The sequence below is a fragment of the Onychostoma macrolepis genome, chromosome 06, assembly GCF_012432095.1.
Source record: "Onychostoma macrolepis isolate SWU-2019 chromosome 06, ASM1243209v1, whole genome shotgun sequence".
NCBI lineage: Eukaryota > Metazoa > Chordata > Actinopteri > Cypriniformes > Cyprinidae > Onychostoma > Onychostoma macrolepis.
In genome coordinates, this window is record NC_081160.1 from 17,715,774 (window position 1) to 17,731,091 (window position 15,318).

Consider the following 15,318-nt stretch of genomic DNA (forward strand, 5'->3'; position numbering starts at 1 on the left):
CACATAGTTTTGTAAATGTAGATAGTCTTTATGATCGCTCCACCTCCGTTGGTAAAATCTTTCAGAGGAAGTAGAGCGTGGTCGTCTTAAAAGTGGACTGAACCGCCTGTCAATGAACTGAACTGAAGCAGGTGCAAACCCGGGGTAGGTGAGCAAAGCGAATTTATGAAGTATGGTTAAAAACTCAAATGATTCCTTGATGAATCGATTTATTGAAAATGTTTTCCCCGTTAAACGTACAAAGGCTTATGCATTTAGAATATGCATTTTTGCAGTTTAAGATTTAACCTGCACAAAGTGACCTGATTAAAAGTTTGTATAGATAGATAGATACTGTAATAAAAGAAAATACATTAGAGAATATATTTCATGGTCATTTATACTGTGTTGTCTGTTGTTATTTTTTATATATACACATCATGCAAATCTTTTATTTAGATCACGTCAAATTTCATGTCAACTTGATTACACATTGCTTTACAGAAAGCTTATGACTTACTTGCTGTGTCTCATCTTAAGAACAAATGGTGCAACCAAGTACTGAGTTAGTTACAAATCAACTAGTTACTAATCTCCATAGTTAACATCCCAGCCCTGTATTCTTTGTTGTGTATGATTAAGTGTCCTTACCAGACTGATGTTTCCAGAATCTAACCAGCATGGCTCAGAAGCTGCTGATAATCGACACAGACTGTGGCATAGATGATGCTCTGGCTATCATAGTTGCTCTGGCAGCTCGTGGTGTGAAGGTGTTGGGCATCACCTGCTGCTTTGGGAACACTGCTGTGGATAATGTGTGTCAGAATGTGATGCGAGTTCTGACGGTCTGTCAACAAACCCAGGTCATTGCAATTATAACCGTACCAATAAAACTGTCAAGACCTAATATAATGTGAATGTTAAGATTGCATTGTTTGACCTCAGATTCCAGTTTATAAAGGGTCTGCTGGTCCTCTAATCGGACCTGTGACAGGATTTAAAGATCACTTTGGCACAGATGGACTTGGAGATGTTCTGGAGAATTCTGAGATTTGGAAAGGGCAGATTCAGAAAGAGCATGCTGTTCATGCTTTAATAAGACTGGTAAATGAAAACCAGGGAGAGGTAAGCAATAACTATTTAATAACTCTGTTTATTTCTAGAATATCGATTTAAACATTTTAATAAAAAGAAATATTAAAGAACCCGGTAAGCAAAGATAACATTTTGTGGCATTTTGTCTTAGTTCATATGTTCTCAATTAAAGCTCAATTTTGAGGCACTGTGGACTCACTTTTTTCCAAGGTTTTTTGATTATTTTATTTCTTCATTTTATTTTGTTGCGTAGTGTTTAGGAAAAAATTACATAAAGACATCGTAGTACCCTCATAGCAACAAGACGAGCTGAAAACAAAAAACAGCTTAAAAAAAAAAGCTATCAGCTGAAATTTTTATTTTAATTTATTCTCTTAATAACTGGCATTTTTTAGTTAAGAATTAGGGTTCTAAAATCTGGTAGAAATTAATAAAATAAACGAAAAACCCTGTAATCACAAATAACTAGGACATAGTTCAATGACATTGGTAATATATTGTAAATCATGAAGAATGTTTAGTTATTGAAACAATTATGAAAATTATTTGTTAATTTAGTGTATTGCCACTCTTAGTTCAATTTTTAAAAAAGAAAAGAAAAAAAAAGGCATTGACATTTCTTGCAAAAGTGTCAGAAATATCTTGAAGGGAATTCAAATATTTGACAATAGGGGGGCCCTTGGAGTCAAAAAGGGCGAGAACCACTGGGTTGGAGTGCTTGTTTCCTGCTGAATTTTGTGCTGCCATCTTGTGGTTGACAATGGAATGCACTTCCACAGCCCTGATTGTTTACTCATTCACAGGTTTCACTCATAGCTCTTGGTCCACTGACTAACTTGGCTTTGGCTGTTAGATTAGATCCCACCCTCCCTCAGAAACTCAAGGATCTGTACATTATGGGTGGTAACATGGAAGGTAAGAAAATGAGCTGCAGTACAAAAACTGGCCACCTTAAATAGCAGGAAATTGTACTTTTCATGTCAGTGATTATGTATTACATAAAAACCAAGGCAGTGCCAAGAACAGCACAGGTCAGGACACGTACTGCAATCAGAACGCTTTCTACAGAGCTTCATCTGACCACTGTTCATTTTCCAGGCAAGGGAAATCTGACACCATCTGCAGAGTTTAATTTTAGTTTGGATGCCGAATCAGCTCATATAGTTTTGGAGGAATATACATGCTCGACACACATCGCAACCTGGGAGTTCACTTGCAGAAACAAACTATCTTGGGTAAGAGCTGCCCATTGTGAGCAAAATCCATTCTAACATGAATATATTTTAGACCTGACTAACTTGTGTGCCTAATTTTTCAAGGAGTCTTTTGATGAGCTGGTCAATCAGGATACATCAGCTGCTCGATTCATGAAGAAGATAACCTCCAAGTGCTGGGCCTACTCTAGAGAACCTCGCATCAGCAACAAAGATTTGCTCTTTGGGCACGGGTTTGTACCCTACGACGCCTTCGCTGTGGCAGCTTGTGTGGACAGCAGCGTGATCACAGAGAGTTTACAGTGTGCCGTACGTGTGGAGGTACAAGGTCAACTGGGACGAGGCATGATGGTTGTGGACCCAGCCAATACACTGAAGAAAGGCCATCTTGTCTTTGTGATGAGGACATGTGACCTTAAAAAGTTCAGCTTGATGCTGAAAGCAGCTTTGCAAATAGCATAGAAATGCTTCTTTGAAATAGATTTGTATTACAAGATTTCCATTTTCAAATGTAGCATCCTTTGCACTTTATTGGTGCAACTAACCCTGTACTGATATCGTTCCAAACCCTTAAAGGGTTACTCCACCCCAAACATTTTGTCATTAATCACTTACCTCCATGTCATTCCAAACCTATAAAAGTTCCGTTCGTTCTATCTGCACAACTAAAACATTTTAATGCTTAAGATGTCATAAAAGTAATTGATATTAACCATTCATTGATTAAATATGGAAGAAAAGCCTAAATTAATTCTATTCATCATATAAAGTGATCAGGTCTCTTTTCAGAAGAATTGGATTAAACTTCTTGATTTATATGGATTGTTTACAATATTTTTATCACTGTTTGAATCATCAAACTGTTCATTGCATGGACAGAAATATTTGTGTTTTGAAAATGTAAATCTAGGTTTAAAACGAGATGAGGTGAGTAAATGACAGTTTTCATTTTTGGGTGAACTATCCCTTTAATTTAGGCAGAAATAAAATAAGAAGTCAATATTCCAGCCTGATATGTTTATTTTAACCAATGTGACCAAAACATTCACTTTTGAAGTGACAAATGAATGATGCACAGAACACATTTCAAGTTCTTTAAGCTCCCTCAAATTAAAAGCCAATTTCAGCAAATGAAGTTTTTCACTTTAAGCAGAGGGCAATTAAAATAAAAATAAAATCTGAATCCCGAATGCATTTACGATTTGGCTTTCACTCAGAGGGGTTCAAATCAATGTGGTAATTGAAGTCTCAGCAACCGCTTGTATCTTTCCGAACGTTAAATCAACCAACAAATATGGCCAGAAAATGCTCTAAAATTAATGAAAACATCTTAAACCAAAATGACAGCATTGTAGGAGTGGGGTTTTACACAAAGTGCTTATTTTAAGGTTGAGTAACACTGCATCTTGCATTTTTATACCGTAATACTGGAACATATACTTCAATTCCAATGCAGTATTACTCAAAACAGGGAATCTCTAAAATGGTAAAGAAAAACACCCCTACCAGGGCAATAGCATTAAGCCAATGTCTTCAATCTTTCGTTCGCTTTGTCAGCTAAAATTGAACTTAAGGCATTTTTATGATACCCCACTAAAATAAATAGGATTGTATTTTGAGGGGGACTTGTAAATGAAACACTGGGTTTCCAGCGGACATTTGTACCATTGCAACTCAAGATTTCTTCCAATCATTAAAATGATCTTGGTGTTCAACATACTGTTCAACCAGGAAAAATAAAATAAGATTAGAAACCACTGCATTTTCTGTTGCTCAGTGGGCTGTTGTGTCTCAGATGCCGTTGTTGTTGTCGGGGCTGTTAGGCCAGGGCTCTGAGTTCCAGCGATTGAGTGAGGGAGACCATCCCATGCTCCAGGGGTTGTAGGTGCGGCCTATGTCGTTGGGGGCAGGTGTGGGCGGCGCAGTGTGGCTGACCAAGTCAGGGAGAGCGGAGGAGGTAGGAGGACTGAAGGAGTGCAGGGTGGAGTCATTGCCAGTGGACCAGATGGACCTGCTGAAGGACCAGGGACTGCGAGCACTCCCCAAAATGGACTGAAGACAGGCAGAAAGAGAAAGATGATCATCTCATAACCTGCAGAACTACCTTTATATACAGTCAGGGGTAATCTGAAGCATATATATATATATATATATATATATATATATACACACACACACATACATATATATATATACATATACACACACAAAATACTGTTCAAAAGTTTGGGGTCAGAAAGTTTTTTTTTTGTTTTTGAGAGAAGTCTCATTTTCTCATTAAGTCTTATTATTACCAAGGCTGGATTTATTTGATCAAAAATTCAAAACTGTAATATTGTTTAGCAGAACAGTTTGCAAGCAAAAAAACAGACAGCAATACTGATGTGATGAGGTCACAGGTGTGTGCTTGTAGAGTATTTCACAATGGAATAGAAAGTTCAGAAAAGCAGTATTTATTTAGAATAGAAAACTTTTGTAACATTATAAATGTTTTACTGTCATTTTTGATCAATTTGATGCATCCTTGCTGAATAAAAGTACCGTATTTAAAAAAACCTCGCTGATCCAAACATTTACAATAGTGTGTAATGGTTCAAGATTAATCTGAAAATAACCTTAATATTAAAAAAGTGATATATCATCACTGTGATTTCTGTGATACTCCATGATCTTAGTGTTAATGTTCTCTTTGGGATCACAGGTGTCTATCTGGATGAGACATGAGAATGTAACAAGGAAGCGATATCTTACAGTTGTCGGAGTTGCAGGAGATCCAGTGCTGGTAGCCCAGGAATTATTAGGCTCAGTATCCCAGATGGACGGGGACACTGGAGTGTAGTCAGGCCAACTCTGCTGGGGCTCTGAACTCTTGGGAACAGTCATGCCTCTGAAAACTAATCCAGAGAAGTACCACAATATTGGATACAATTTTATTTTAAAATTTATTAAATTTATTTTTATTTTATTTAACATTTTGTATACCTCCAGAAAGATTAAGTGGGTTGTTGGGTCCAAAAGCAGAGAAAGCATTAACCGGTCCAAAACTGGGGCTGCTGGTGGTGTCTATTGGGCTCCACAGTCCAGAGCTAAAAGATTATAAATCTTTTTATAAATCTTTTTCACGATTATAAATATACTTGTAAAACAGATGAGAGAGAAGGTTAAGTTGATGTTTCATTATGAAGCCACTGCACCTGTCAGATCCATCACTCTCCACCGATGTCATGTGAGATAGTGTTACCTTCGCCAGACTGTCAGCTTTACTAGCTGAGCCACTGCCACCTATAAAAACAACAGAACACCACTTGTATAACATTTTGTGTGTAAATCTGTGGCAAGGGACACTTTAAAAATAAATTTCAATAATGTGACCTCAAATTTCCTGTTCATGCACCACAACAAGTTGATCCATGTTCAACATCATCTTTATATTTAACATGCTAACTCACCAGGGCTTTTGTCATAGCCAGCAGCTACAGCTGCAAAAGTTGGATTTCCATTTTGACCAGGCAGAGAGGCCGACTTGGTGAGCTTATTCCCTGGAGCCTTCTTCAAATTAGCCTCGCTATAAAAATATACAAGAAAAACAATGTCACTCATGGATTTCCTGCACAAACTTGATAAAACCAGGAAATGCCTTGATGCTAATAACCCAAATGCAGGCTCTAAAACTAACATTTAGCCACAAATTTACTGGTCAAAAATACTTTTTAACGGTTATGAGACTGTATGTGCATTATTTCATTAAAAAAAAAAAACATTGGGGAAACACACTTAATTGCAATTATAAATAAAAAAAAATAATATTTATTATTATTAAAAATACTATTTTATTTATCTACTATAATTAATACATTAATAAAGAAATACACAAAAAGATCACTATAATGCTACTGAATTTTAAAAGTACTTTGTGAAAATTATTATTATTATTATTTTATATAACAGTACAATTACAATTCTAAAATGTATTGTTGTTTTCGCTTTCATTTCAAGTGTTAAACCTTTACTTTGGCAAAAAAAAAAACAGGGAAACATATTTTGAAATGCCTCTCTTTTGACAGATTTATAAACACTTATTACAATTTTGGGAAGATGCTTGGCGCATGTTGTATTTTCAAACACGTTATAAGCGTCTTTGTGATTAGATTTTTGTGCTAAACTATGTCGTGTTCTAGGGCATTGTAAGAATTAATGAGAAAATAATAATTACCAGCCAACTGGGGAGTAACATTTTCTTCATATACTCGCCAATGCTGATTTTTATTTACATTTGGCACTTGCAAAGTGTTATTTTAGGCCCTACCCAAATGTGTTCTATTATTACGTGCACTTTAAAGCGCACGCCCATTAAAGTTACCTGCTGGTGTGGGGCACACTGCCATAGCTTCCACGAGGCAACCAGGCCAGGGGAGGTCGGGGGTGGTGAACAAGCTCTGGACATGACTGAACTGGGGCCTTTCAGGAAGGGGTCTGCATGCATGGTCTGCATAGATATCTGCTGAAGACTGTCCGCTGCTAATAAAACGTATGACATAAATATTTAGATACTTAGATAAGAGAACATAAAGTAACAAACAGACTCATAATGGAGTCCATGTTATGCTTCCAGACTCATTGCTTACGGCTGCCAGTTTTGAGAGGAACATCCCATTCTGGTGGGGGGGACTCTTTCTCTCCTTCTGATCCGCTGCTATGACCCAGTTCCTGCATGGAGCCATTGACTACAAACTTTCCAAGCGGAGATGGCCGATCATCGCCCATCTTCCCACTGACTACTCAGGCAGACAGAATAAAAATGGTTTCAAAATGGTTTCTAGAGTTAACAGAGATTCAAAAGTTGGGTGGAAAAGCTGAAATCTGATGCTTACGTTTGCTCAGAGCTCGTGGTTTGGGGACACTGTGAATTCCTGTATTGGCGAGGGTTTTGGTGAAGGTCTTGCGCTGCTTATCCTGTTTTTCCAGGGGAGTGACGTAAGGGAGTTCTAGAGAGCTGTATAGAAAAAAATGAAGACACTGATATTAAAAAAAAGATTGAGAGTAATAATGGAGATGGTGAAGATCACCTATACAAGTCTGATGCAAAGTGATGATTAACCATTCTAGAATGGTTCACTGAAAACCTCAAGGCCTTCGAGATGAAGTGCGTCATTTCTGTGTCACTAGCGGAACCTCGGGTCGCTCAAATAAAATTTTAGACCCCTCTTGAAGAACAAACAGGTGTGCTGCATTTTTGAACAAAACCTGTCCAAAGTTAATTTGGAGTCCAATTTGACATTTCGAAATAGCTCAAGAGCGTGAATGTCCCGTCTCTTATTAGCTGTTGAACTTTGTCAAACTGCCATTGGTCCATGATGTTTACATAATAGGTGGATGTGCTCTGGGGGTCCACTTTATTTGACATAAAATGTATTCTTTACAGAAAAGTTGTGAATGCACTGGAAAGATACTGTGTAGTTGAAAGTGAAGGTGAACTCTTTTTTTTGTTTAATACTGTAAAGCAATTTTGAAGCCATTTTTATTAAAGCGCTATATAAATAAACAAGACTTGACTGGAGTGCTGAATTGCAGAGCTGGTGAATATTCATATCCCTATGATCAGATGCTTTCCTAACTGCTCTTTTCTCACTGCTGTCATTATTGTGGTGTGTTTGTTGTATTATTGAGAGGATTGCGTGCAGCACGTATTAAAATATTCATCTAAGCACAGCTCCCAGCAGAGTGGCACATGACAATGCAGACATATCCTACCTCTTCACTATCAGTATCGGGGCCTAGTGACACAGAAATCACCTTCAGTGGCAGAGCTCTGAACAAACCTGGATTTTTCCACTTGATTCTCCTTCTTTGTGGTTGGTTGTTTTTTAGTTTTTGGTTTAGTGGGGGAGGGAGTAATTTCTTCTCTTTCTTTTCCATTGTCCACTGACATTGATTTTCCTTTCACCTTCACTGGCTCCTGGTTAATAAGACAAATTGTAGTTAAAGAGCAAGATTTTAGAGCAAGTTTGTTTTGGGATTTGCTCTGGTGGGTCTAGCATGTTTCATGTGTATGTACCTCTTTAATATTGGCCTCCATGTCTGGGTTAGAGGTCTCTGTGGTAGTAGAAGAGCTGTCATCATTGTCTGCCAGTGGCTCTTTTAAATCTTCTCCTTGAGTCTTTCCCTTTGTTTTCCTCTCTTTCTCCTCTTTCTTTTTAAGAGCTTTTGTTTTATTCTTCACTTTCCCTTTTGATTCAAGCACTGAAAAACACAAGTAAATAAACAGAAAGTATACTGCCGTCTGGGACAAACAACTGGCATGATAAATTAATCTATATTGTTATGCTGATATATTGTTATTACCTTTGTTTTGTGAAGACTGTTGTGAATTGTGTTCTGAAGACACGTTAATGGCAGGAGACTCAGGCCTGTCGAGGTCTTTATCCATGGCTGCCAGGAGTCGGTTGTAATCCTGTTCCTCTGTACTGTTGGCCCTTGTGCTGTTGGACTGTGAGGGTCCCGAGCTCGGGAGGTCCTCCAGGAGGCCTGAGCCCTGCTGCTGCTGTTTGGAACTCCGGGCCTTTCGATTAGTCAGCTGGCTGAGTCCTTGGCCACTATCTTTATTAAGCGGAAAGCTGGAGGACGGTTGCATAGATCCAGAGCGGCCTGAACCAGATCTGGGCTTGCTGTCTGGCAGAACACCGTTGCTGTTGGAACTGGAGTGTGGACCACCTTGCCGACCCCCAGCCCGCCCGCCAACACTTGACCCGTACATTCCTCTTGTCGAGTTCTGGTTTGAGTCGGCAAAATCATTCAAGCTGCAACAGATTAAATGCATTTTGTAAAACATCTTACATAAAATGTGAATCAAATAAGAATGATCACTTCTTTATAAATTAAGGACATAAAATTAAAAAATCCTCACTCACTTAGCATCACTTTGAATTCGTACAATTTCCCTGAGATCAAATGGTTTTCCAGTCTCCATGGGAGAGTTGGATTCCACCGACAGCCGTCGTTTGAAAGGCTCCCATATTCCCTGGGCCTCCAGATAGGCAGTAGCAATGACCAGCAGGAACATGGAGCTAGAGAAATATCAGACTGTTAATCATCCACAGAAAGAGAGACAAGTGCGTTATTAATCTCACGTGTTTAAAACATAGCAATATTATACATTAAAAAGAATTAGAAAACACAATGCACAATTTACATAATATATCTATAGTAAACATTTCTTTAAAGGGGTCATGAACTGCCTTTGTTTTTTTATTTTGTGCTGTTCTCTGAGGTCTACTTATAATGTCATCAAGATTTTCACATAAAAAAAAACATCATAATTTAGAAGTAAGGCTATTTTCTGTCCTGTTTTGACCCCCCTCATTAGAACGCTCTGTTTGAATAGGTGTGGCGGATTGTAGAATCGAAAGTAAACGCTCACTGCTATGATTGGCTAACAGTTCTGTATGTTCGACAGCCGACATCCTTCATAGATGGACACTGCTGTGATTTAGGTTAAAAACGCATACATACTCATATCAAATGATCTGTTTAACAGACAAAGCAATAGTGATCACGTAATGAAAACAGTTACTCACACTTGTGTGGTGCGACATCAGATCCAATATAGTCAGCACAGCATCGTCTTTTAGTTTCAAACTTTCTGAAAATCCCGTGTCGAATTGTGCCTTGTTTGTAAGCGAATCCGTGGTAAAATGAAGTGAACAAAGGACCAAGTTCTTACTGACACGGTCTGACACTTCATTAAAAATAAAGTACATCATATAAAGTTTATCGTTTGGTTTCTGCACAGACCCGCATTTGCCGCTCTTGTCATTACCTACTACATGCGCGAATCGGTGGGCGGGGCTAAACAGGCAGTGATGTAGAGGCAGATGTTGATTTTCTTCTGCGGAGGCAGTGTTTAGCCACACTATTGCATCATAAAATGCCACATTCCACAACTTGTCATTTTGCCAGACTGGCTTCAGTATAAGCTGTTTTTAGACTAACAAGAAAGTTTTGAGTTCTGAAACTTACAGAATGTTTTTATAGCACGATAACCTCTTATTCATCAAAAGATCAAGGGAATTTTGATTTCTCAGTTCATGACCCCTTTAACATGACTTTCTTTAGTCTAGGTTTTTTTGTTTGTTTGTTTTTTACAGAGAGAAACCCCATAAAACTGCAAAAAAGCAGTGTGGACAGTCAATGCTAAACATCAGATTAAAAAAACAAATCAGAATTGTGTGCCGTGTAATCAAAGGCATCGCTTTGGTTGTGAAATGTTTATAAGACAAGGTTTAGACTTTCTTAGCCATAAGGTGATCAGATATGAGAAATCAGACCTCATAACGAGGGAGACGATGATGTAGAGCTCGAGCTCCCAGTTGGGTCGGGGAAGGGTCTCAGCACACACTGCCAGCATGTGATATGGCAATGACGCATTCAGCACAAATGCAAACACTGAACCCCCCGCAGTCACCAACTTCAGCTCCCGGATCACTCTGGATGATGTGAAATCTGGTGTAAACCTGTATGAATTCACAAGACAGAAGGGTGTTAATCATCATACTCCAACTGTTATTTAGAAACCATTCTAATATGCTGATTTGGTGCTCAATTATTGCTACTCTATTAAAAAAGGGTCTTATTTATTGTCAATGTTGAAAACAGCTTAATATTTTTGTGGAAATCATGACACACTTATGATACATGCTACATAGATTCTCTGATGAATTAAAAAACATAAAAGAACAGCACTTATTTAAAATAGAAATCTTTTGTAACATTCTAAACCAGGGTATATACAGGAATCATGGAGTTACATTTAATACCTTTTAAGACCTTTTTTAAAGACATACATTTTAAGACCTCATCACCACTCTAAGTTTTAACCGGTTACATTGGCGAAACTTTAACTTACATTTACTATATATTGACTGTAAGACAGAACAACTAAACAGTCTTTGTGATAACTCCTCATCAATGCAACATAATTCAGAAGGGTGGGAACGAAGCACAAGATAATTAATTGAGTGACTAACCCAATGCAACCCAAGAAACAAGAATTAATTACAAAAGATGTATTTGTAACATCAACTCTTATAACTGTCTGTCATGAGAAGTGTTCTACAAAAGAGCTATGGTTTGCAAACAGCTTTGGGCTGGGCGATATGAGCAAAAATTCATATCTCGGTATTTTCTACGCTTTTGTAACCATGTAACGTAATGTAACCATAGGCATATATTATGTTGAAAAAGGGCTAAAATCACATTACATTCTAACATTGTAACATTGCAATCTAAAAAAAAAAATAATGCTTTTAAAGCAGAATTTAAATTTACTAAACTAAAAACGAAAATAATAAAAAAGCACAGACTAATTGAGTTTTGATTACCCCATTACACCCCATTTGGTCACTTTACAGTTAGTGCTATCATACAAATACACTTACTTGTAGGTTTAAAATTCTACATGTGTCACATTTATTGTTTATTAACTACAAATATTTCAGCAAAATGTATATTTTAGTCAGAATTATTGCGCTCCTATTACATTGCGCTCGTTCAATGAAGTCTGTGAAGTCTAGCAGAGATTCTCAAAGCAGAAGGCTCATGCACTTCTGACAGCAAAATGGAAATATTTCCATGGCTTTCTAACATTTACAGATGGAGAATATACCTGTGAAATGTAAGTTATGTTTTTAGGAAAACAGCATATCTCAAACATATTAAACAGCGCGAGTCTCTGTCAGCGGCACACGTTCTGTCAGAGCAGTTTTAAACTGAAACAAAACTATAGGCTTCTATATCTTACGTGTTTTTTTTAAAAGCCCTTCATATAAAGTTTGTCACATGTTTAGAACCAATTGTATTATGCACTTTATCCGCAGCAGCTCAGTCTGTGTCCTCTGCTATATTTTTCAGATGCGCTCGTTTCAAACTGTAATGTTATATCGATATAAACGGTATTGCCTTATATCGTATCGTTTATAAAGAATATATCGATATATTGTACAAACTCAATATACCGCCCAGCCCTAAAACAGCTGACTGGTCAAACAGTTTACCTGTGATTACGGAGTGCTTGATTTGAGTGTCAGTACTGCACCTGATCAAGCCTGAATGATCATGGAGGGGAAAATAATGATCACAACTATTGCATCATTTTAATTGTGCATCCCCAGCCCATACCAGTAAAAAACAGCCCAAAGTAGCGCAATGACCATATCCCAAATATCAAAATATGTCATTTCCATCCTTAAAATACTTATTTTACAGACCATAAACACAGCTCAAAGGCTCAAGGGGGGGTGGGGGGGAGGGGCATAACGACAAAAAGATGTTGAAGAATATGCTCCTCAACAGATCCTGAGCTCATTGACAAATATCTTATATCGTATGATGTGCTCATTTTAAACATTTTAAAAATGTTAAGCAGCAATGGTTTTAAACATTGATAATATCAAGATAATTACATTTTAAAATGTATTCAAAAAAAAAAAAAAAAACTTAAAATAAATTGTAATATTAATGGTTTTACTAACTTTTTTGATCAAATAAATGCAAACTTGGTAAGCATAAGAGAATTATTATAAATAATAATAACAATAACAATAATAATAATAATAGCTATTCCAAACTTTTGACCAATAGAAATCAGAAAACCTCAGTGCTGCACTGGTACTTAAAGTAAGCATGAAATCACTTACAGTATGACGAGGTCTTTTGAAGAGTTTGGTTTGAGTGCAAATTCTTCACAGTTGAGAACTTTGAAGCCATAACCCTCACAAGCATTGCCACTGATCTCCATAGATCGAATGTGTATTGGAAGAAGCCCTGTGTTCTCCAACCTGAAAGTCCTTCGAAGAGTGAAGTTTGGTTCCTTGGCTTTAGCTTAAGGAAATGAGTAACACAGACATTTAGTAAGCATAAATAGTACGTAAACAAAGGTACAGAATCTCAAACTAGCTTAAAACAATAAAACCAACTGAAATTTGATTTGATTTTGACAATTACCTTCTGAACAGTCTTTGAGAAATGCCTCGGTGAGCTTAAACCTCAGAGAGCTGCCGAGACCTGGGGTTTTACCAGCCAGTCTCAGACTCTCTGTGGTGCCTTGACCATGAACCATGATCAAGTCTACTACTGTCAAGTTGTTCCTGAGCAAACATGACAAGGGTAATTTACAACAGTACTCTCACACCATTCCATTTTCTGAGTTCATGTTGGCAAACTAAGCTCACCTGACGACTAGCAGAGAAGAGACACTGTGATTGGTGATGGGTCTAAACCTCACGTTGAAGGACTTTACCTCCCCAGGCATAAGGAGCATATTGTATACATAGGGCCGACTTAAACCTTCAACAAATCCTGTGGAACTCTTCATCACTGAAGACTGACACATAAAGAAATCATTAGCAGCATAAAGATACACCACAACCACTGTACAGCAATTCTTAATTTTGGTAGATATCATAAAAGGAATTTTAGAAAGTAGAAGAATGAAGTAAAATTGATTAAATTAAACAACAAAATGTAACTACATTGTAACAATACACAGTTTTTATGTATTTTATGTCCTTGTTACTTACATGATTTCTATAAACCTGGAATTCCAGTGTATTCATGTCAATGTTGATGTTAGACAACTTTCCTAAAGGAAACCTTTAAGAACAACAGCAAAAAGACATCAGATGAAATCAGTATTAGTGCTACACAATATTGCAAAAAAAACTGACATTTCTCACAGACAATATAAATAGGTCTTCATACATGAAAACACATCACATCATATACAGGGGTCTATAACATCTATAACTGGTTTATTGCATAGGAAGTGCCTTACCTGTCAGCAAGTCTGCCAGTGAACACTGAGGGGTTCGGGTAAAGAGCCAAAGGAAGAACCTGAACATAGACTGGGACATCGGCTGAGTTTTCTAGAATCACTTCCTCTTCCTACAAAGACACAAGGTTCAGGTCAATGTATTTGACTTGAGGGAAAATACCATAGTTGACTTAAGCATGGTAAAATGTGTTAAAGTGAGCTGAGTTGATGTGTGTATACACTCACCGATGAGCTGTTGGTGTTTGTGAGAGGAAAATGAATCTGTTGTGATGAGTTGACCAGCGATGGCCATGTGAGCTGCGCTAAGATCTTGGCCTGCACATTCTTCTGCAGATCTGTGTTCACTTCAAAGAAAGCTTCAACCCTAAACAAACAAGAGAATCACATCAAAGATACTATACATTAACTGTATGATAATCTAAATCTGGTTTGAAGCAAGATGTATCAGACTCACTCAAGGCCTGATTGCTCTTTGAGCTCTCGCCATCTTTTCAGGAGCCGCTGATGTAGATCTACATCAGCGTCCCATATGTCCTCCTGCATAACCAAACCATGGGGCCTGGATTCAGCTGCAGGAAGAAAAAAAAAAAACACACACACACACACACACACGAGGAGTATTCAATGAAAACACATGCATAAAAAACAAGTAAATTAGGAAAAATGACTCTGAGATACAGAAAGCATACATTTTAATACAAACGGTAATCCCACATAACAGTGATCACCACACTGCAAGCTGGCATCAAAATAAATGTTTGCTATCTGGAAAAGATAAAAAAACAAATTAATTTTTAGGATTTAAAACAACTGATTCATCCAAAATGATTCTACATTGTACTATTGTAGTTAAACTGAGCAAACTCTGGGCAGGTGCAATTAAATGAGGGTAGATTTAGTATAGCATTATAGTGTTGTAATTGGGCCTGGCACCTTGGACTTTCGTCTAGGTTCCAAATCCACTTTGTTATTGCGAAGTCGTTTGAAGTAAAACCGGACATCCTCTGTGAGAGAGCGAATTTGCTGAAGCCTTACTTTCTGTGAGAATGAACTCTGTATGCTGAATCCTTGGTGAACAACTTTTCCCTACATTAAAAAAAAAAAAACACAGTAAAAAAATTATTCTAAATTTGTTCTAAACCTAATGAATGGTCTGTTGTTGTTTAAAAATAACAGTGGTTTGCAAAACAGGTCATGTTAGCA

General features: G+C 37.4%; 2 protein-coding genes across 3 annotated transcripts in view; one reads left to right on the plus strand and one right to left on the minus strand.

Annotated features, from left to right (window-relative positions):
- Positions 1-65: 65 nt before the first annotated feature.
- On the plus strand, positions 66-3,288 carry si:ch211-201h21.5 (uncharacterized protein LOC555526 homolog). 2 transcript variants are annotated; one of them, XM_058779021.1, is made up of 6 exons: positions 66-144; positions 648-842; positions 925-1,104; positions 1,878-1,989; positions 2,173-2,309; positions 2,394-3,288. In XM_058779021.1, the coding sequence occupies exons 2-6, from the start codon at positions 660-662 to the stop codon at positions 2,748-2,750; spliced, it is 969 nt and encodes a 322-aa protein (XP_058635004.1). In that variant the 5' UTR covers positions 66-144; positions 648-659; the 3' UTR covers positions 2,751-3,288. The 2 variants fall into 2 exon arrangements, with proteins under 2 accessions (XP_058635004.1, XP_058635005.1); XM_058779022.1 differs by having other exon boundaries at positions 108-148.
- Positions 3,289-3,290: 2 nt separating this feature from the next.
- tmem131 (transmembrane protein 131) overlaps positions 3,291-15,318 on the minus strand; it is a 37,867-nt gene continuing 25,839 nt past the window's right edge. The window contains 23 exon segments of the mRNA XM_058779017.1: positions 3,291-4,340; positions 5,040-5,182; positions 5,271-5,374; positions 5,483-5,570; positions 5,738-5,853; positions 6,649-6,696; positions 6,698-6,806; positions 6,914-7,063; positions 7,160-7,281; positions 8,108-8,244; positions 8,344-8,528; positions 8,631-9,085; positions 9,197-9,352; positions 10,613-10,798; positions 12,980-13,163; positions 13,287-13,429; positions 13,514-13,665; positions 13,862-13,934; positions 14,116-14,225; positions 14,341-14,479; positions 14,570-14,684; positions 14,805-14,880; positions 15,049-15,201. Coding sequence (XP_058635000.1) covers positions 4,080-4,340; positions 5,040-5,182; positions 5,271-5,374; positions 5,483-5,570; positions 5,738-5,853; positions 6,649-6,696; positions 6,698-6,806; positions 6,914-7,063; positions 7,160-7,281; positions 8,108-8,244; positions 8,344-8,528; positions 8,631-9,085; positions 9,197-9,352; positions 10,613-10,798; positions 12,980-13,163; positions 13,287-13,429; positions 13,514-13,665; positions 13,862-13,934; positions 14,116-14,225; positions 14,341-14,479; positions 14,570-14,684; positions 14,805-14,880; positions 15,049-15,201 — 3,405 coding nt within the window. The 3' untranslated portion in view covers positions 3,291-4,079.